Source organism: Camelus bactrianus, chromosome 14 (genome assembly GCF_048773025.1).
Source record: "Camelus bactrianus isolate YW-2024 breed Bactrian camel chromosome 14, ASM4877302v1, whole genome shotgun sequence".
NCBI classification, from domain to species: domain Eukaryota; kingdom Metazoa; phylum Chordata; class Mammalia; order Artiodactyla; family Camelidae; genus Camelus; species Camelus bactrianus.
Window position 1 is genome coordinate 61,087,044 of NC_133552.1, and position 21,480 is coordinate 61,108,523.

Sequence of the window (21,480 nt, forward strand, 5' to 3'; positions counted from 1 at the left end):
TGGTGGGTCCCTAAGTGATTCTATCTTAAATCCATACTACAGACTCTGTTCTAGCCAATAACCCACCTACCTCCATTTTTTTTTAGCCTTATGGCCTAAAAATTCTTAATTCTTCCTATGTCAATAAAAGATATTTTTGGAACTCTGAAATGAAGGGCTCAAGTAATTAAGCTAAAAGGCTCTAAAAGCCAGATTTAGTCCGATTTCAAAACAACTTACTTTAAGCTACTTATCTAAACATACCAGGGTTGGGGAAGGGAATATCCATAACACATTTTCAGTCCACAAGAGTTTCTGCACACTTCGTCACCAGAAAAGAGCGTTCAGAGACCAGTTAAGGGCAGGTGTGGGGAGTTAGGATTAAAATCCTGGTCCCCAAAATATTTACTATTGTTGGAGGTGGTGAAAGGTGGATACAGGTTCATTTTAATAGCCCAGTGTCCTCAAAGTGTGGTCCCAGACCAGCAGCACCAGCATCCCCTGGAACTTGCTAGAAATGCACAGTCACCCCAGATCTACTGAATCAGAAATTCTGGGGTGGGGCCATGCAACCCGGGTTTTAACAAAGCCTCCTTCATGGGTGAGTGATGGTGGCGCCCACTCCAGTTAGAGAACCACTCTACTCATCTACCTACCTTTGCATACGTTTGAGAATTTCATATTAAAAAGTTGGGTTTTTTTTAAATCCTGGCTCGACTGCTTGTTGGCTATGTGGCCTTGGGACAAGTTACTAAGTCTCCACATCTGCATTTGAAAATAGGGAAAGTACCAGCTTCCCTTATCTTCATCGCAGGATTATCAAGGGTTTCAATACACAGTGCCTGGTGCAGAGCAGGAACTTGGGGATCATACTCAGTCAAGTGTCACTCAGATACAAGACACTTCTGGTCCCTATAACAGAAACACACCTTTGCTGGATCACACACATATCATCTCTAGAAACCTCCCCTAAACTCTTATGGTTGTATCATCGCCGTTCCACAGAGGGGGAAACTGAAGCTCAGAGGGGTTTCATGAATTAATAAAGGTCTCACAGATGGTGACCCGCGGGTCTCCTGGCCCCAAGCCCAGGACCTTTCCCCTCACCCACCAGCAATTCACGGGGTGGAATTTCAGAGTTCCAGAACAGGAAGCTGTGCCAATGCCTCCACTTCTTGTTGTATGAGAAATGCACAACACTGCTTCACACTGTGAGCTCCAGCCTCCACACCTCCAGCGAGGACAGGAATCCGAGGCTTTCTGCCCCACTCTGAGATCTGGAAACGTAAGCTGCACTGAACTGCCCAGGCTCCGTGATCTCACAGAAGGACAGATAGAAGGCAGAGTCATTCCCTGAAGGATACTCATTTTCCATTTCAAGGACATTACAAATCATACTTCAAAAAACTACATCCTCCTGAAAAACCAGGTTTGAATGCTGGGACATATATTAATGCCATTAGGTTGTGTCTCATTTATGTTACCTCTGAATACTTCAAAGACATGAGCTTTTCAAGGAAAACCCAACCTTACAATTAAATCATGGATTTCCTCCTCACACCAGAATAACAAATATGGTACTCCTTTCAATGACTCACCCACCAATACCAAGTTTCTAGTTTGAGGTGTTTAAGCTATGGAGTGTGTAATAATGTGTAAGCTATGGAATGTTATAGACCTGCACTATTCAGTTCAGTAGCTTCTAGCCACATGTGGTTATCCTGAATTCACATATGCTATAGGTGTAAAATAGACACCAGATTTCAAAGACATAGTATGAATAAAAGAATGTATACTGCCTTGATATTTTGTAAGGATTAAATGCTGAAATGATAATATTTTTGGAAATATTGGGCTGAATTTATATTACTAAAATTAATTACACCTATTTCTTTTACTTCAATTTGGCTACAAAAGAATTTAAAATGATGCATGTGGCTCATGCTAGAGTTCCATTAGACAGCACTATTAAAGACCATATGAAATGGACTTTTTTTTTTAACATACAGGTAATTTTTAAAACATGGCAAAACAAAGGACAGACCACTCCCTGAAATTTTCACTTGGGGAGACAAGACAAATTTGGGGAAAACTACCACATTAGACTCAAAACATTCAAGTAGAGTCTTGGCCAAGAAAAGCAGGTGATTTGCGTTGTTCAGTGTGGCTAACAGATCCCGCTTTCCAGTCTTTCTCCCCGAGAAGAGCTATCTTCTTTGTCCTACATTGTGTGGGTCTCCACTACTTTCCACATATAATCAATTTACTGGCATCCTGGTAACAAGAAATCAGTATGTGATTTTTTCCAAGTGTCCTACAACCATCACAGGTGATGATGCTACAGTTGCAGGTGCAACTGATGAGAAGCAGCAGCACTGATAACAGAAAGGGATGCTGGCAAAGAGGAAGAGCAAGAAGGGTTTTGGCCCGGGTCGCCCAAGTTTGTACATGTGTCCTCAAGTCACAAATGTTAGCTAACATTTTAATTTAGATCAAAAGTAACAGAAGCACAGCAGAGTTTCGGGGCACAATGCCCACAACACATTTAGCCTAGCAGTCTCCTCTGGGTGCATCCCTTGTTACTTTTTGGCATTTCAACATATTTGAATATCAGTGGCTAAACCAATGAAGGTGGAAGAGGGAAGGATGAAGAGGAGGATGATCCTCACACCCAGTTTCTCCTGGAATCCCTTTGTGCAACCCCTTCTTCGAATTCCGCAAAGGTGACCACGCAGAGAAGAAAAGGGAAAAAAGTGGAGCTTTGCATCCTGTCAGAGACAGGATACAAAGAAAACAAAACCACAACTCCTGCGGGTATGAGCCCCCAATTGGTGAGGGAGACCGGAGTACACACTTTAGCGAGAAAACAGCAGAGATGCCTAATGACTTAACACACTAGCATAATGATGCCAGGACTGACCACAGGAGCACAGTCTACAGGAAGATGCGGGGAGAGAGTTTAAAGGCTTCTTGGAGGAGCTGGCATGTGAATCCAGGACTTGGAGGATAAACAGAAACGGTCCAGCAGTGAAGCCATGCCAGGCGAAGGAAGTGCTGTGCGCAGGTGTGAAAGCACCCAGGTGATGGGCACAAGGCCTGGGTCAGGATGCATTTTGGAAGCTGCAGTAGATGAGGGAGGCCAGCAAGCAAGTTCAGGGTCAGCCTAAGTGGCCAAGTAGGCCGTGTTTTGCCTTCTCTGCAAAGGAAAGTCAGGAAAGGGGTTTAAGCAGGAGATTAATAACCATATCTGTGTTTTAGAAAGAGTGGTCTGGTGGCACTCTGGAGCGCGACGCTAAGTGAGGAGTGAAGGAGGGAAGTTGACCAAGGGAGTCTAGACAACCTTCGGAGATGAGGAGTCTGGAGGGCAGACACCACAACTATCTCCATCTGACAGAAACGCAGTCTTGGCTTAGAAATGTCAAGTGTTTAAAAGACACCAACACAGAGCCCTGTGCACCACTCACGTCTGCGTCTCCCGTAGCAGTGACAACTCCCCACAGGAGGGTACCCTGACACAGAGCCTCAGCCCGGCCCCTCCCCGAGGACCTGGCAAAGCCCGCAGGGACCTACCCCTAAGTGGCACATACGCTTGCCTGGAAAGTAAGCACGGAAAACTCCTCAAGCCTCAAAATGTTACTCTACGAGAAACTCAGGACCAGCTGTATAACATTATGGGGATATTTCAAACTTCCGGAAAGTTGAGGAGAAACTATAATTTCCCAGCCTTCTTGTTTCTAAAGTTATACTCACAGTCGTGTCATCTGTGGGCTCCAGCCAGGTCTTCTCACCCCTCTGGACAGTATTCCCTGCTGGCTCCAAATTCTGCTACCACTTCTATTTATTTCCAGCCTTGCCAACCCTTTGCACTTGTCTTGTTCATTACATTGGGTGGAAATCCAATATCCCCTGTCTTACAGCTCTTACCACTCAAAACCCAAAGGACTTAGGATAAACTAAGCTTAGAACCTGAAACAGAAACCCGAGGATCTTGATCTGACTTCATCAAAGGTTATTCTGGGACCAAAGCAATTACCCTGAAACATGGAGCTTTGAGATTATTTATTCCACACGTCTCCTCTTACAGGTGAGAAAACTACTGAAGTGGGGGGCTGGCTGGTGTGAGGTGGGGGAAGGAAGGAGAGTCGTCCACAGAGACTGAAAGGCAGGTCCTGTACCGTATCTGAATCTGAATCTGTTCTCCAAACTGCTTTCTCTGAGACCACCCATGCCATGCACTGCTACCTGGGCCACAGCTCTGCCATCTTTCATTTAGCCACCACCTGTCAAAGGGTAGAGCACACTGGGCAAGTGGCAGCCTCCTCGAAACACTGCGGTGACTACGGTGCCTATTTTACTGGCTAGGGAATAAACATTTCAGGGTCATCCTGCATTGTGCTGTAAGTCAATTTAAAAAAAAGAACTCTAGGGAGGAAAATAAGATGTCTCCAGACTCAGATAATCCACCAAGCTATGCTCTCACATAAACTTCTGGGAAGATGATAAAACATGACGCCCAAAAGAAGAGTGACCTCTAACTCCACTCTGTTCACATTTCCAGCTTCTTCCGGCATGACCATCCTCCTCTGTCTGTCTGTGCTATTCAACTGCTGCTCTTCTGCCACTTAGAAACTGGCCTTTCTCTAACAATACTTAAATTTTGTAAGGGCAGGGAGTTTTCAGCCTTTCTTTTTCATTTTTATAATCCCAGCACCAATCATAAGCAAATACATTCATCTTTGTTAATGAATCGTACATATGCGTTCAGATATGGGTTCTGGAAAACCTGACTGGCCACTTAAAATTATGGCTCTGTCACTTCTTCAGTGTATGACTTTGAGCAGGTTTCCTAACCTCCTGAGCACAGAGAGGTTAGGTAAAAAGACTAGTAGTAACAGCACCCGCCTCCTAGAATTGGGAGCATTAACTGAAATAATGTATTTAATAGGTTTAATACAGCATCTGGCACAAAGCAAGGCACTACATAAATATTTTCTATTTTTATTCTTACACTGAAAAAAGGAAAGAAAACTGGCATTACTTTGTTGTAAAAAACAGTGACCAGCCATTCTGCACGTTGATGACAGACGTGAAAAAAGAAACTCGCCAGAGCTGAGTGGATTTCCACGTTCTCCACGAGGAAACCTCCCAGAAGGGAAGAGTGGCTCCGAAGAGTGGTTCCACGAGCTGTGGAACCCCCGTCTCTGGGGTAAGAGGCATGTGCTTCCAAAAAGAGTCCTCCCACCCCCGGCTCCACAGAACACGTGTGCAGCAGCGGGGCCTCAGTCCGCAGACTGTTCATGAGAACGGTCAGGGGTCCCCATGCACTCAGCAGAGCAGTGTCGGGCCTGCTCTAGGTACTGAAAAATAGAACGTGTCCTTGCTGGAGCCAATGATGATTTAAGTGTTGTATGCCTAAGTGGAAAATGATGGGTGAGATTCACACTCACTGTGCCTAAAAAATACCACGTGAAAAGTATTTCTGAGGAAGGAAGCCCCTCATGACCTGGGGAGAGGGAACGTGTATCTCACTCAACTCTGTATCCCCAGGGCACTACCCAGTCTGTCTGGTAAATCTCAGTCCTTACAGATGCAGCTGAATGAACAAACAGATAAACAAATGAAGGGGAAAGCCAAAGAGCACAGTGAAGGCTTGTGGTTCTGAATAAGTAAAGTGTCCTGTTTTTTGTCACCTGGGAATATGTCATTACAAAGAACTTGCAGGACATCTTCCCTTCACCACTCAGTATTTTAAAAACAAGAAGCTACTTATTAAATGTCATCAATGTTATATCATTCATTATTTCTGAAGACATCTAAAGGGAGGCAGGAAAACATAGAGGCCAGAAGGGCTTTATAATTTAATAACACAATCACAGTCCTCTAAAGTCTTATAGGCAATTGACAACAATATGATCATTGCCCATAAGCTTGTGTCTGAGGGGTTTGCATTTTAATTTGCTTCTGCTGTTTCTAGAGTAAACAGAACTTCAGAGAGAAAAGGTTTTCCCAGGTAATGCACTGAATTGTCTGACCAGAAGCCCAGTCTCCTACCCCTTTCTTCATTGGTACACATGCTGCCTCCTCATTTAGCTAATCATTTATTCTTTCAAGTATTAAAATAAGAACTCAGATTCAGTGTTTGACACCTGAAGATCCCAGAAAAACATCAAAAACAGCAAAGGTGCCTCTGAAAAGATACTCTTTAAAAATACCTAGTGAGTGTGCCAAACACGTGAAAATGCTGTTCTCTCCATCTTCACGTCTTTCAGCCTTCAAAAGTCCCAAAATAAGACCTGGGCTGCAGTCCGTACCTGCGTCCTGAAAGTAACCCAGTGAAAGGGTGAAAAACCCAGGACACAGACCCCAGCCAGTCATGACTCTCGAGGCCACACCCTTTTCCTCTAAATTGTTGAGCCTTACAATTAGAATGAATTATTTCCAGGAATTATGTTAGAGTTTTGGGGGTAAAAATAGGAAATCAACTGTAAGCAGGGTCACTAACTTGCAGAACATCAAGAATATCCTGATTGTTCCCCTGTTAGTCATTCACAGCCCACAAAGTCATTTTTCTATGGGGTTGGCAGTGATCCTGGGCAGGAATGGGGAAATTTCACCATGAACTTCCTCCCCAGCTTACTGACACAATGAAGGGACAAGACCTACCTACGTAGGTGCCTGTAAATTGAACCTTGCAGCCTTTGAAAATCTATAATGCCCAAACATACTTCTCTTAGACACACTGACTTTACCTAGCACAGAACAAGCAACCACTGCTAAGGGAAACCTAACTGTTACCCTGGCAGAGGGGAAAGAAACATTAACTTGAGAGAAGTTTTACAGAAAAAGTACTTCTTCTGACCAGCATAAATGCTTTCAGATACATTTACTAGTACATTCACTGCCCACAGAGGCATTTCTCAATGACTGTCTATTGTACTAATGGCAAAAAATTGAAAACAAATTGAATCATATTATGGTACAGCCATTAAAAATAATGGCATACATTTGCAGCAACATGGATGGACCTAGAATTTATCATACTAAGTGAAGTGAGTCAGAGAAAGACAAATATCACATGATATCACTTATATGTGGAATCTTAAAAAATGACACAAATGAACTCATTTTCAAAATAGAAAGAGACTCACAGACAGAGAAAACAAACTTTTGATTATCAAATGGAAAAGGGGGTGGGGGAAGGATAAACTAGGAGTTTGAGATTAGCAGATACAAACTGCTATATATAAAATAAACAAGACCCTATGGTATAGCACATGGGACTATATTCAGTATCATGTAATAACCTGTAATGAAAAAGAGAGAGAGAGAGAGAGAGAGAGTGTGTGTGTGTGTGTGTATGACTGAATCACCATGCTGTACACTAGAAACTAACACAACAGTGTAAATCAATTATACTTCAATGACCAAGAAAGATGTTCTTCATATATCATGGGAGAAGATTAATGCAGAAATCAGTAATACTATTTTCCAAACACATATACGCAATAAGTTATGTTTTTATACACCATATGATATCACTCATACGTGGAATCTAAAAAAGAAAAAGAAAAAAAGAGGACACTAATGAACTCATCTACAAAAGAGAAACAGACTCGCAGACATAGCAAACAATCTTATTGTTACTGGGGGTAAGGGGATGGGAAGGGATAAATTTGGGAGTTTGAGATTCACAAATGTTAACCACTATATGTAAAAACAGATAAAAACCAAATTTCTTCTGTGTAGCACAGGGAACTATATTCAATATATTGTAATAATCTTTAATGGAAAATAATATACACACACACACACACACACACACATAATATATATACACACACACATGCATGACTGGGACATTATACTGTATGCCAGAAACTGACACATTTGTAACTGACTAAACTTCAATTTTAAAAAGTTGTATTTTTAGGTGCATGGGACAAAGTGTGCAAGCATATACACCAAAGAATTAACAGCGGGCACTTCTGGAGAGTAAAATTAGGGGCACTTTACATTTCCCTATTTTAACACTACTCATATTTCTACTTTCATGCATTAACTACTTTCATGCTTTCTAAACTATGTAATATTTTCCCCCAAGGACTGATCCTGTACATAACTAAAACCAGCAGAACTTGATTTCAAAATGCTACCTCTTCAATAAAATAAGTTACTTAACTTAAACATTACAGACTTGGGGTTTCTCAACAAGCAAGGGAGCTACTGACATCATAATAACAAACAGCACTACAACACAGATCTCTCTTGGCTGTGCTGGCATGCTTTAAAAAAAAAATTATCTGGAAAAAAGTTGTATTCCAAGCAGTTTGTTAAATTCGCATTTGCTGCGGGCAGTAATAATCACAGGTAAGGAGATCTGCCCTGGGCAGAGGCTCTGCTTAAATATCATTGCCTCTCTGATCTGATAGCAGCTCTTTTTATCTTGCTTACCTCACTGGAAGAAGAGAAACACTATTAGATAAGACAAAGTTACTTGTTGTATCACTGTTGTCCTCACCTCTCCCTCACACCTCTCTCCGCAGGTGCTCCGAGCCAGAGCTCTCCTGCAGCCAGGAGCTCCTGGGTCCCCACAAGCCCTCCCACCAGGTGCAGCTGCAGCCGGCAAGGCCCTATCCATTTCAGTGGAAAACGAACTCCCCGCGGAACTGCCTGGAGTAAGAGTTGACCTAAACGAATAGCTGGGACATGAATGGCTGGTGTTTCAAGCACAAGAAAGAGGAGCAGGTTTTTAAAAAATCATTTGGATGATTTAAAAAAAAAATCACAGAGCATCTTTCTACAGTGTATTTAATCCTCTGGACAAATATTTCTACACATCTGGAGAATTACTGACAAAAGATTTTTAAGAATATTCACAAGGGAACCCAAACCACACAACTTCCTCCAAGAAATCATAAGGGACATCAGCTGGGAGCTTTAACCAGTTAAATCTATTACCACATGTAAGCAGCTCAAGCTTCTCAATAGATAAATGAACTATTGTGCTAGCAGAAAGGAATCCAAGATAACAAATAACATCTCTAAACAATATACAGGGGAGGAGGTGGGGCAGGAGGCAGGGAGGAGTACTAAATCTCTCAGATAGAGACCTGCAGTGAAAAAGGCCATCACACTTTAATAGACTTTCTCAGTTTGTAGTTAGCAATATAATTTTGAAGGCAATACAATATAAAGCAGTCTCACAGGTCAAAAGTAACTTAATTCAAAGCAAATCCATAACAGAGAAGTTTAAGTTCAGATTCTTAAAGGCATTAACTTAATAAAATCATAAAGTGGTTAATGATAACAACAATTGAACCTCCATGCTTAAAAAATCACTATGTAAAAGTGCTAAGTTTAACAATCCCTTTAACAGATCATTTGAAAGGCTCAATTGTCCCCTCTGCAGTGCATGTTGGTGGTTTTTTGCAGTTTGCCTAAAAAATTATGTGCCTTTATTGTACTAAAGAAATTCCGAGAGAGAAGCACAACCCACTCATTGATGACAACAACAAAACCATTTTTCACATTCCTCCCTAACAAAGCCTACCCAAGCACCTGAATTTATCCAAACTGCTCTAAGTTTAGCTACTGTTAAGACTAGAAACTTTTCTATCAATTGGTTCAAAGTTTAGGTTGTTTCTTACTTTGTTCAATTCAAGGCAAACCTGTTAAAATGAGTGAAAACACATGTAACTTCAGCAGTTATGTTCCTTACCCACCATCTCCCAATGTCATCATCCTAACTTTCACAATTATATAAATACATATTGTAAAAGTATTTTAACTTTGCAAAGGACATCTTTCCAACCCTATAGAAGGCAATTACTGTGTGTCTCTTGGGTCTACGTTTGGCAACAGTGCAGCTAGGTGGGACATAATTTTGAACAATACATTGTTGTTCTATACAAAGAAGCCTCCTGGAAACCATATTCACCCACAAAACGTAAACATATCTTTCCTCCCAAAGAGGAATCAAAGTGGAACCGAAGTCAATCTACAGGAGAAGAGAGAGGAGAGTTCACCAAAGACAGGCAAGGCAAGTTTAAAATCAAAACAGAGTGCAAGAAGGCAGCAAGCACCCACCCGCGGTGAAAGCGCAGCATGGAAAAGGCAGAAAAACCCCACGGACGGGCCCCTCTTACCAGCACTGGCCCTGGGCTCTCTGCTTCCACTTCTCCCTGGGCTGCATCCTTGCACTGCACGGGGGACTCGATCACCAGCTCCTTTTTGACATTTCTACTACTTGTCCTGCACTTATCAGCCTGCATCCTCGTCTGAAAACACAAGTCAGAAGGTCTGCAACTGGGACAGCTGCGAGTCCTCAGCTGTGCAAGGCACATGCATGCCAGGGGCCGGAGGACGGAAAGGAAGCTAGCTTCCCAGGCATAAGTGGCCAGCCCCGCTGGCTGGGTCCGCAGAGCCCGCCAGGGTGGGAGGGCCAGCCTCCAGGGGTGTTACTACTCCTCGGAAAATGGGAGGTTCCCACTCTCCAGCCAAAGGAAAACAAACCCCGAACTGTACAATACACAGTGCACTGCCTCTCCGATAAACACCGGCCTTATTGTGTCTGCCCCACGCAGTGTGGGCCACATCGACCTGAATCAAAATAGTGCAGTGTTTTTAAAAGAAAACCAGTCACAGTTAGACTCCTTCGTAATTACTTCAAATCTGGAACTGAAGAGAAGCTAGGTCATCTGGCTGCTCTAAAATTCTTATATAGTTTCTGGATGCTTTCCCTCATGTTATTGCTAAACACCAAATGCTTGGCTGATCAGCAAAAGAGGGAAGGGCAACCAGCAAGGGGTTCCTGTTGCCTGCACTCCACACATGCAGGTGCAGGGAAAGAGCTTCTCCCTGTGTGACAGACGGCAGCACGCCAAACTTAACTTATCTACTGTTTTATAGTAGATAAAAGACGAGGTCATCAAACGTTTTCATGAAATACCACATATCACAGTAAATGCTTTTATTAAACAGAATATTACATTAAATCCATCAACAGGGATGTGAGTCTGGTACTAGGTACCAAGGCGATTAAAATATAAATATATAAGGCAGAGTAAGTGTCTCTCTCTTCCAGGAGTGTCAGGGTAAGTTGAGAAGGCAAGATGAATGGACATTATAAATGACAGATTCATATAATTAACAGAGATTTGCACAAAAGCATAGCAAAGTAGCTGGGTCACTACCCCAAGGTTCAGTGGTGATAGCACCCAAAATGTGTTTTCCCAAAAGCCTGCCATTTTTAGTATTTCCTCACATTAACAGTAGATTAATTTTTAATTCATTTTAAAGTCATCTTTTAGGAAAAACCAAAACAGAAGTGTTAAGGGATTTACTAAAAATTACATGGAAATGAGCATTAAGATGGGATGAAATATTAATCTGCCCTTCCTGGGATGCTGCAGAGCCTCTCCCAATTAGTTATTCTGCTTATTTCATTAAAATCAAGGAGAAATTATTAACAGTAAATAACAGAAGTAGCAGTAGTAATAGGTAAATGATGAGCTATCAAATAGCAACAACAGGTACCACCAGGTACAGGTGTATCTACCAAGGAAAACATATAAACTACTGTATAAAATACAGGTACAAATCTACTTTCCAGACCAAGCTGCACCCTACCCAACACGTCCTCCTTCTTCCACCAGAGCCTCTGGAGGCCACCTCAGTCTCTGTCCCTCACCACCAGGAATCTTATTTCTAAAATTTGGGTAATATCTTTCAGGGTAAATATAAACTCACCAAATCTGTGTTCTGAAATAATACAATCTATGAATTTTTTAAATCTTATATTTGTAAAATTACAAGAGGTTAGGAAAAAAACCAGAGTTTCAGTTACATGAATACAGATTTGAAGTAACAGTCAAATCGAAACTTAGAAATGTTCTATAAATCAGAGGAGGCTACCCACAGCACAAAACAGATAAACTGAGCCTCTGTAAAGTACAACATAACCAACAACTCAAAAATCTTTTAGAAATGGCTCGAGAAGTTCTAAAAAGTCCAGTTCTTCCTCAAATCCCCTTCATCATTAAGCCACTAGAAGTTCTAGACTTTTAAGGAGAAAAATGCTATTCTACTTATTGGGTCAAAATATCCTGGCATTCTGTAAGTAACAAGAAGGAACTAAAAGGTTATTTAATTTATGGACGCTGTAAGTGATCACCATGTCCCAAGACCTGCATGGGTAATTTAATAATCTTCATAACAACCCTGTGAAGTAGGTAACATGGTTATTCCCATTTTACAGATGAGGAAACATGCACAGAGAGGTTACATATGTGTAGGTCACACAGCACAGTGGCAATATGGGTCCAGTGTACACACTTTTCACTATAATGCTATGCTAAACCAGCTATCTATTCCAACAATGTCAACTGCTAAAAGGCACAAATACATAAAAGCTACCGATCAGCAATTAAAAAAAGATAAAGGCAGCATCTGGATTTAATCCAACCAAGGTAATTTCAGTGAAACGGTAAAAGGGGAAAAATGGCATAGCATGGTGCCTGATACATAGTAGGTGTTCATTTAATTGTAACTACTGTTGTTATTCCAATCTGAAGAAGTTAACCTTAGTCTTAAATTTAGGACTTTGCTTGCAACGTTTCTTTTACGATGGGGAGGTAATTAGGTTTCTTCACTGATTTCCACTTCAAGGAGGTACTGGGGATTGAACCCCTGACCTCTTGGGTGCTGGGCATGGGCTCTACCCCTTGAGATATACCCTTCCCCCCAAAATTCAGGACTCTGGATATGTGACCTAAAACGAGAATTTCACCAACTGCGTTGCTACAACACATTACAAAGTGCTTCAGCAATTTCAAACCAACTGCCCTTCCCTCTGCAGCTTGATTGTGACAAAGGACTTCAAATAGTTGTCTTGATCCCCCAGTGTTCATGCCATGAGCCAGGCATCTTCTTCTTAAAGTTCTTCTATATTTTTCAAAACTTCAGCCGTGAATTTATACTTCTTCTGTAATCAAAGAAAAATCTTTGAATTGGCTCTGGGCTTCCAAGCAGCCAAGACAGAATGGCAAACGTAATCAGTTCCATAATTCACATCATCAAAAGGAAAACATAACAAGCTGTAAGGCAAGTAAATCTTTTGAAAAGTTTCTCACACAGAGATTTGCATAAAAGGGAACTGTTTAATGGGTAGACAAGGTTCTCAACATTTATAGGAAAAGCAGCAGCAAAATTCACATAGCTTGCCCACTACCATCTCTGAGCATTACACCTAAATCCCAAATAAAAGAAAGCAATTCTGAGAGCAAGATATTCATCTAGTCTATCACGTTCAAGTAGGTCCAATTTATGAAAAAAGTACATTCTCAGGACTTAGAGGACTGGAGATACTATTGTCAGCTTTCCTGCCACCTAACTTCTCAGGCAACGTAAAGTGTCCTTGTTCTATTCTGCTCATTTAAGACAGACCAACACTTTAGAAGTCTGCCCATCAAAGGGAGTCACACAGTACAGCATTTAACATCCCAACCTCAACCAACAAGTAGGATGTGGTTTCTCTAAGGGATTTCATGAGATCGATGTCTGGGGACATGAGAATGACATCTGGTCAGAGCAACCACAAGAGGAAATGCCATCTTAGAAGGACAGGAAGGAGGTGGTCAAGTTTTCCTTTACAACATTTCAAACGAACAAGGTATACATTGGACCTCTGGATTCAAATCCACATTTACTAATAAGCCCCTAACTCTAGCAACCTCAAGGTCTTTCACACAGTAACTAGTTTAACTCTTACAATAACAATTACATCTATTAACAAGCATTACGGGTATAGAGTTTTACTGTTAAAAACAGAATGGAGCAAAACCCATGGGGAAAATAGGAACATTCCAGAGGTCAGATGAAATGGGTGCTCCTGTACATGGGTTTCAGCTCTCAGATTTTAATATACATACAAATTATTATGCAGGTTGGGTACACAAAACCATGAAAACTTTACAGGAAATTTAAGGAATTTTTCAAGGGTAAATTTTTACTATAAGGAAGGCTAACTTTAGACTCCAAAGTTATCTTCCCCCTCACACCATAAGATGAAGTTCCATCACATTCTGAAAAGTACGAAGCTGGATGAAGGGCCCTCTCACCCAGAGGACACCGACACAAGCCCCAAGACGCTGTTTAAATGCCACTTTATCTATGAAACTCCCTGGGTCCTCCTCGTCAGAATGAATTAGCTCCTCTTCTGATACCATATGGGGCACTACGTTTATTTACCTTCATTCTGGAGCTTTTCACAGTCCACCTCTCACTAAGTTTGTATGCACTGCACTCTTCGGTGAGACTGTAAATTCATAGGGTCAGGGATTGTATCTTAACCACCCTTGAGTCCCCAGTGTCTGAAGTACTACAAGCATTCAAAACATATTGGCTGAACTGAATACTTATGTCAATTTTGTGTCACCGGGTATCTTTAGCCCTAAAGTGCAATTTGGTGGTTGAAAAACATGCAAATATTTTCATTTGTTAATGGCCCAAATTAAGGCAGAAGCATTCAACTGCTCTTACACTGAAAACCAGTGGACCATTTCCTAAAAATTAAAATGTTCCTTTCTCCCAGCTAAGAAAACGTTCTTCCGTAAAATTTGCTAGACATCATTTAAGACAAAGATATACTTGGAAACACACATGCTTTGGAGTAAAGACTTAAATACATATTAGACATGTATTCCAAAGTAATCATTCCTTTTCTCTTTTCTGGGAAAACGTGAAACAGCAAGTAAAAATTATTAAGAAAAATTACAAAAGGGAGCAAATGACAATTTTCCACAGTGTATTAGTACTTGGTCAGCTTGCTGGCCAAAGAAAAGAAGTGTTGGGAATACGATCTGTCCTTCTGAGAAAATAAAAATACGGTACATAGAAGCAGCAACACAGAGAACAGGACAAGACAACAGGTGCAGGGGGCAAAGTGCTAAATAGTCAGTTACAGTAGAGGAGGAATGCAGTGACAAAAAGGTAGGACAGATGTGGGGGCAGGAGAGGTGAGTGGGAGGGGACAAGAGAGAGCGTTTCTGTCTCAGACCCTTGGGGACTCCCAAAGAGTTAATATTAGAAAAATACATTGTGATATAAATTCTAATGCTCACCTCAATTACTTCTGTGATTGGAGATTTAATGAAGTAATCACAGAAATGCAATATACATTATCATCAAGCCTAGTGTTTCTTAGCCTAGAATCCAAGGCTGAACTTGGGGGGGGGGGTCCATGAACCCTCTAAAATTACACTCAAAATTTTGTGTGATTTCTGAGGAGAGGCCCTAAGAGTTTACCTAGTTCTTAGAGCAGGGACCAAGGGAAGACCCTCCACTCACAGAATAAGGAAACTGAGGTCCAGAGAGATGAGCAAGAGAGCCAACAGAGGTTTTAAGACACAAAGCTCTTCACTCTAGCAGGCTCAAATGCAATTAAGTAGAGATAAAGCAACTGAAACAGTTTAAATGGCTGAATACACAGACCATTAGATGGCAATCAGCAGTGTCAACACCTGCAGTCTTATTTGCTGACTGACGGCCAAGTCAGCAAAAGGGTCATCAGATGAAGCCCAATGCCCAGTAGACAAAGTCCAACAAAGTATAACTCCAAACAGGGCAAATAAGTGAACCAATAAAAGTTATGTTTTTTTGAGAACTTTTAAAGACATTGAGGAAATGCCCACAATTATACACACATATAAGACTGAAAAAAAATACAACAAAATGTGACTGATGATTATTTCTGGTATGTAAAACTTAGTGATTTTATTTTTCTCTAAACTGTTTTGTTTCCAGATTTTCTTTGAAAGTACCCATCACTTATATAGTCAGAAAAAAACAAATAAGGTGTATTACAAGACATTGTCATAGAAAAAGCTTACATTGAGGTTTTAGCCCCCACTATACTGCTCAACTGCTGGGTGATATTAGAAAAGTCACTTCATCTCTCTGGGTCCCACACACTTCACTCATAAAACAATGAAGAACTTACACCAAAAGATCTTTCCAGCTCTACATACCTAAAATATTAATAAAACTTCCTGTATTGATGACATTTGGGGAAAAATAAACCACTGCAATGGAATGTTAAACATTTCAAAATCATATTGCCCTACTACACACAAAAGAAAACCACAAAGACTGAAAGGTGAATATATTTCTAAACGTGCGAGATTCATTCATTCATTCATTTCCAGCAGGGCAGGGGCAGAGCTGCGAGGCTGGCAGAGGACGAGAACCACAGGATGTTCTACTGGTGAACAAGTGGGCGGAGAGGCCTTCTGCCCCCTCCCCAAAGCCTGAGGGTAAGCCCACCGCGCTAGGAAAGAGGGCACGGGCCCTAAAGAGGGCTCTGTGTTCAGATGAGGAGAGTAAGCTAGGCAGGGTCCTCCTGCTTCTTGAGGCCGCTCTCTGGTTCTGGCTGTGTGAATTTAGGGGGGACTTCACCCCTCTGGGGGCCCAGTTCCCCTACCAGGAAAACAGGGATCAGAATGTCCACCATAATTATCCTAGCTAACTACGGTTCATTCCCAAGACCCAGGTGGATAAAGGATGTGTCCCACTGTGCGGAGGAACCTGCAGCCACGAATGTTCAAGAAGATTCTCAGTAAAGACAGCCCTACCCCACCCATGACACCCCTTTCCCTGCTTCCATTCTCACACAGCCTTCATCACCATCTGGCATTCTATACTCTGTTTTTCTTATTTGTTTAGTGTCTGTCTAACTCCAATTTAAAAAAAGCAGCAGCTCCATGAAGACAGATTTTTGTCTCTTGCTCACTTCTCTATTCCCAGCTCCTAAAACAGGGGAGGTGCTCAAAAAACAGTTCTTGAATCCCCTCAGTCTGGATACAGAGCTCTTACACTCTGGACACCAACAGATTTTCTGTGAACTGTTTATTTTAATCACAATAATGATCATTCAGCCAGCAGCGTCCATGATTTGTTTTAGAGATGGAAATTTACAAAGCCAAGGAAAACATAATGTGCCTGGGATTTTTCTCAGGAAATGAAACTTGCAGCCTGAGCTACCAAAGCCCAGCCTGCTGCAGCCTCAACCTTGACTGGAGCTACCCCAGAGAGTTTTATCTCCTCTTGTCAGCTGGGAGCGCAGGGAGGGGCGATGGTTATGTACTGTGTACACAGCAGGCAATCTATAAGTGTTTGCTTATAGAATAAATGATGAAACTGCCTCACCTTGACTTGACTTGTCACCAACCCAAGCATCAAGGGAGTTCACACGAAGTTAGAATTTTTTAACTTTCCTCACCACCTGACAAATGTTAAGGGCCAGAGAATGTGCCTGGTGAGAAAAACAAAAGCTTTTTTTCAAAGGCACTAACATTTTTCTTTCAAATGCCTTATTAGTTGTAAATGGAAGACAAAAATGTCCATTCTTTCACTTCTCCCCATATCCATGTCTCAAAACAATTTAACGAAAAATGCAAATAAACACCCTCCAAGCTGAGGTTTTATGAAGTCTTTGTGTACGTTAATTTAATTTTCATTAGTGTTTATAAGGTGCGAAACCAGGGGACCATCTTGATGTACAGACAACAGAAGTGGGACAAGCTGGAAAAGGTCACATGGCTCTGATCACTCCCAAGTGTCACAGTTCATAGCCATCAGCCCCCTGACATGGTGGGGGGGGGGGGGAGAACCAGTCCAGCCAACACTGCACACCTACTTCTGCAAAAAGGAAATCACCCCCAGGCAGCAAGGGGCAGACCCTGCATGAGGAAACTTGGCAAAGAGGGTCTGGAGTCTCCCCCTAGCACTTTCAGCTAAATTAAGCTTGCATTTAAAAGACAATGATAATTTATAATAATACCAGTTCCCTAACAATAACTGGGAAGTCCCCTCTTTTAAAAAGCGTTAGATTATGTCCCTTCCATAAGATAAACTCATAGCGGCAAAGATGATATATCCTTTCCCATCCTGCTACCTCAGTGAGGGCCTTCCACTTCTTCCAAGCTCATTGTGACTGATTTCCTTTGTGAAATTAAGAGACTGACAAGGAATAGAAAACAAAGCTGACAGCTTTAGGGGATTTAAACGTTATTCCTGGACAACACATCCTGACCAGTCAAACTTTCCCCTAGAGTGCTTATAAAAATACATAACTAAACTAAATGAATTTTTCACAGATAAGCTACAAGTAATGGTGATCAGAGGTGGAGGGAGGTACAAACAAGGTAGGTGGGGGAAGGGCAAATGTCACGGAAGGGGGGCCAACAGAGCTTCCCTTCTCTTCACTGCCAATCAACACCAACACGGTGGTGGTGGTGATGGAGTTGCTGAACAGTCCAGAGTTACTTCTGTTACGTTTCTAAAGTATGACATGTGCAACACAATGGGCTTCAGCTTTTCTTGCCCACACAAGGGAAAAAACTTCCACAAAGTGTGGTTAAAAGAGAGAAGGCAATGTCTAATCAAGCTCTGAAAAGCAGAGCACCAGGGGCTATGAATATTCCACTGGACTTTCCACAAAAAGGGGCCAGGTCTTGAAGTCCCTCTGTCCATCCAAAAACAGCAGGTTAAATAAATACAAAGTAAACGAGGCTCCAATGTTACATGAAGCATTTAGTAACTCTCTAGGCACACACATCCATTAGTGCTTCGCCAAGACCTAAATCCAGAAGTCAATATTTATTTATTTGTTTAAGTAACTGTCACAGGAATTTCACACAGAACGGAGAGGAAAAGGAAGAGAGTGGCTTGGGGTCTGGCAGAGGTGGGCAAGGAAAACATCCCCAAGTCCCTACTATGTGCTCAGCACTTGACATACATTCTCGTTTAATTCAGTTCAATGTAACCCTTAACAATAATAACACTAGAAGGAGGTATGTTTACAGAAATCGGTGTTCTTATAAATTAAAAAACTTTTACCCTAAGTCCACACTGTTACTGTGCTTTGGAGCTGTTTCAAAATTAATCTGAAAGCTAGTAATTAAGTAGATCGGAATATTTTAAAGTTCATTTCAAACATAATTTTACCTCCTTTTCAAACATGTATCTCCTTAAGGAAGCCAAAAATACAAAAAATACTGGAGAGTTTTCTAGGCTTGAAAATATAAGAATAGGCAATAACAAGAAATGAAAACTGAAATTTAATTGTTAATAGTGGATGTATCTGAAGTATGGAACAAAGGCTTTTATTTTCCCTATTTTCTACTTAGCTATACTTTCTAGATTTCCCTTCATAAGCATGAATTATTTTAAACTAAACACATTTTTTGAAACTTCTAAAGCCATTTATTACTATTCGGGAATTCTTAAAAAATTATATCTAGAAAGCAGCTAATGCATATACGATACTTCCTCCATGGCCAGGGCTGGGATGAGTTAAGTAAGACAGTCAATTGAGGAATAGAATTTAAGATAGTGCTGAAACCTCAGTAATCAAGATAAATAAAATTTAATGAAGTACTCAAATAAAATCAAAGTTAATATCCCCAAAAAAAGTCATGGTAAACAAATCAAAACTTGAAATAAAGATAAGATCAGTACTACTGACATTTTTTCTTTTTGCCTCAGGCTCCAATACGGCTGACATGGTGAGAAGCAGTGCGTTATTCCCCCACCATCTATGTTACAGATGAGGAAACCACGGCACGGAAGTTAGGGAATTAGTCCGAGGTCACAGGGCTGCTATGTGGCAAATCACCTTAATCAGATTAATAAAGGTTCATTTTCATTTGCCTTGGCCATAAAGATAAAACCAACATCTATTTGAAAACTGGCCCACAAGTGACCAACCAGATCTTCAGATATTACCCACAACTGAAAAGATTTAAAACTCAAATGCAACATAAGTTCTTATACCTTAGAAGATTAAGTGAATACAGCGCAATTTGGGTAAAGGACCAAAACCTCACTCTATTGAAACCTCTTTTATTTTATTGTTCACTCATAGGTGAAACCTCTTAATGGTCCAAAACATGGAACAGAGTGACGGAAGACGGAAATATGAGAGCAAAGCATTTCCTCTCATTTTAATCCCCCAAAGGAAGGAAGGAAGGAAGGAAGGAACAAACAGAATAACCTGGAGACCTGGCTCCCAGGGCAGGGCAGTCTCCCCACATGCAAACCTGTGACAACCCTTCATGTCACAGCCTGCAGGGCTGGCACAGCACACAGACTCACTGCAGTCTCCCTGCCCTCCTCAGCACCCTATGCCTCAAATCTCATGCACAAAGAACATGGACTGTGTTGCTCCTCACGCCCTCCTCCGTGCTCCCAGAAATGCTGTCCATGGGTCTGGAATGTTCCCCTACCACCTTCTGATCTTAAGCTGTCAAATGCCTGCTCGCCTCTGCATTATATAGATCCAGGACCCTACCCAGAACTTCCAAATTGGGAGTCTTGAGCTGAGACCTAGGAATCTGTATTTTTCACAGCCCCCCAGGTGACACCTATGCTGCAGGCTTTCACCTATGTCTGAGAAGCACCGATCTTAATTTAATAACATAAAAGATACAGGAGGAACACCCACGATGTTTAAGCCCAGACCCCATACAAGGAAACATGGATGGGTTCCCAGATATATCTCTTACAGGTATGATACAGATGATGGTATGTTGCTGAAAGCAGAGGGTGGGGTGGGGATGAGGCCAAAAAGTTTACTGTCCTCCAGGCATTGGACACACGCCTTGGCCTTATTGAAACGCCACGGCAGGTTTCAACTCACTAGTGATTGATCGGTTTCAACTCACTAGTGATTGATCATTTCCATTTAGCTGGACTCTCTGGGAAAGCACAACTCTGTAGGTGGGCTCTTCCACCAGGATCACCCTTCACACCCACCTTCCTTGCTACCTTCCTTCCCAACCCCTGCCCAGATAAAATGCCTTTCAATTCCAAGCCAATGAGAAAGGAGCAGTACAAGCTTCACACATCTCTCAAATTATTTTAATGGCATGATCACACAGTGAGACAGGTGCTTAGTGGTGTACTTTCCTGAAGAGAATGTAGAACAAAACCAGCCCTAGGGTTTTGTTGCCCAGAATCCCTTCATAAACATCTTGTTTGCCAGGTGAGTTACAAGCTCTCATTCAAGTTCAATTTTGTGACCATTATGGTAGCTAACCAAAAGCAATGAAGCAATCTGTTTAGAGAAAGGCAACACGCATTTCTAAGGATTTCCTTTCTTCCTGCCATGAGAGGAATAAGATGCCAAAGTGACATCCTCCATATGCATCCTCCACACCTCAATCAGGCCAGTATAGAAAAAAATATCCCTAATCCAATATCACAGTCTCAATGCACTACTACTTTCCTTTCAAATACAATCTCTTACTCAGATGTGTACATTGGCCTGATAAAACTTTCACAAGCTTTACTGGCCCCTAATTTAAGACTTAAAGAAAAGGAGTGAAACAAGCAAAAAAAATTGTTTGGCAACATTTTAAAATTGAGACTATGTTAACACTTTCCCTAACATCTCATTTTGAAATAACCGCAGCATATACTATATGTGTTCATTAATTGGGGTAG

The 21,480-nt window shown here is 41.5% G+C and overlaps 1 protein-coding gene across 14 annotated transcripts in view; it reads right to left on the reverse strand.

Moving 5' to 3' along the window:
- DOCK9 (dedicator of cytokinesis 9) overlaps nt 1–21,480 on the reverse strand; it is a 256,309-nt gene that overhangs the window by 151,705 nt on the left and 83,124 nt on the right. For 3 of the 14 annotated variants that reach the window (XM_074378459.1, XM_074378457.1, XM_074378452.1), the window contains exon 1: nt 10,125–10,396. The exons of 8 other annotated variants lie outside the window; for them this stretch is intronic. In XM_074378459.1, the coding sequence (XP_074234560.1) occupies nt 10,125–10,322 (198 nt within the window). In that variant the 5' untranslated portion in view covers nt 10,323–10,396. Of the gene's footprint in view, nt 1–10,124; nt 10,397–21,480 lie in introns of those variants that run through there. 3 more of the 14 variants (XM_074378462.1, XM_074378461.1, XM_074378455.1) reach the window with 1 other exon arrangement.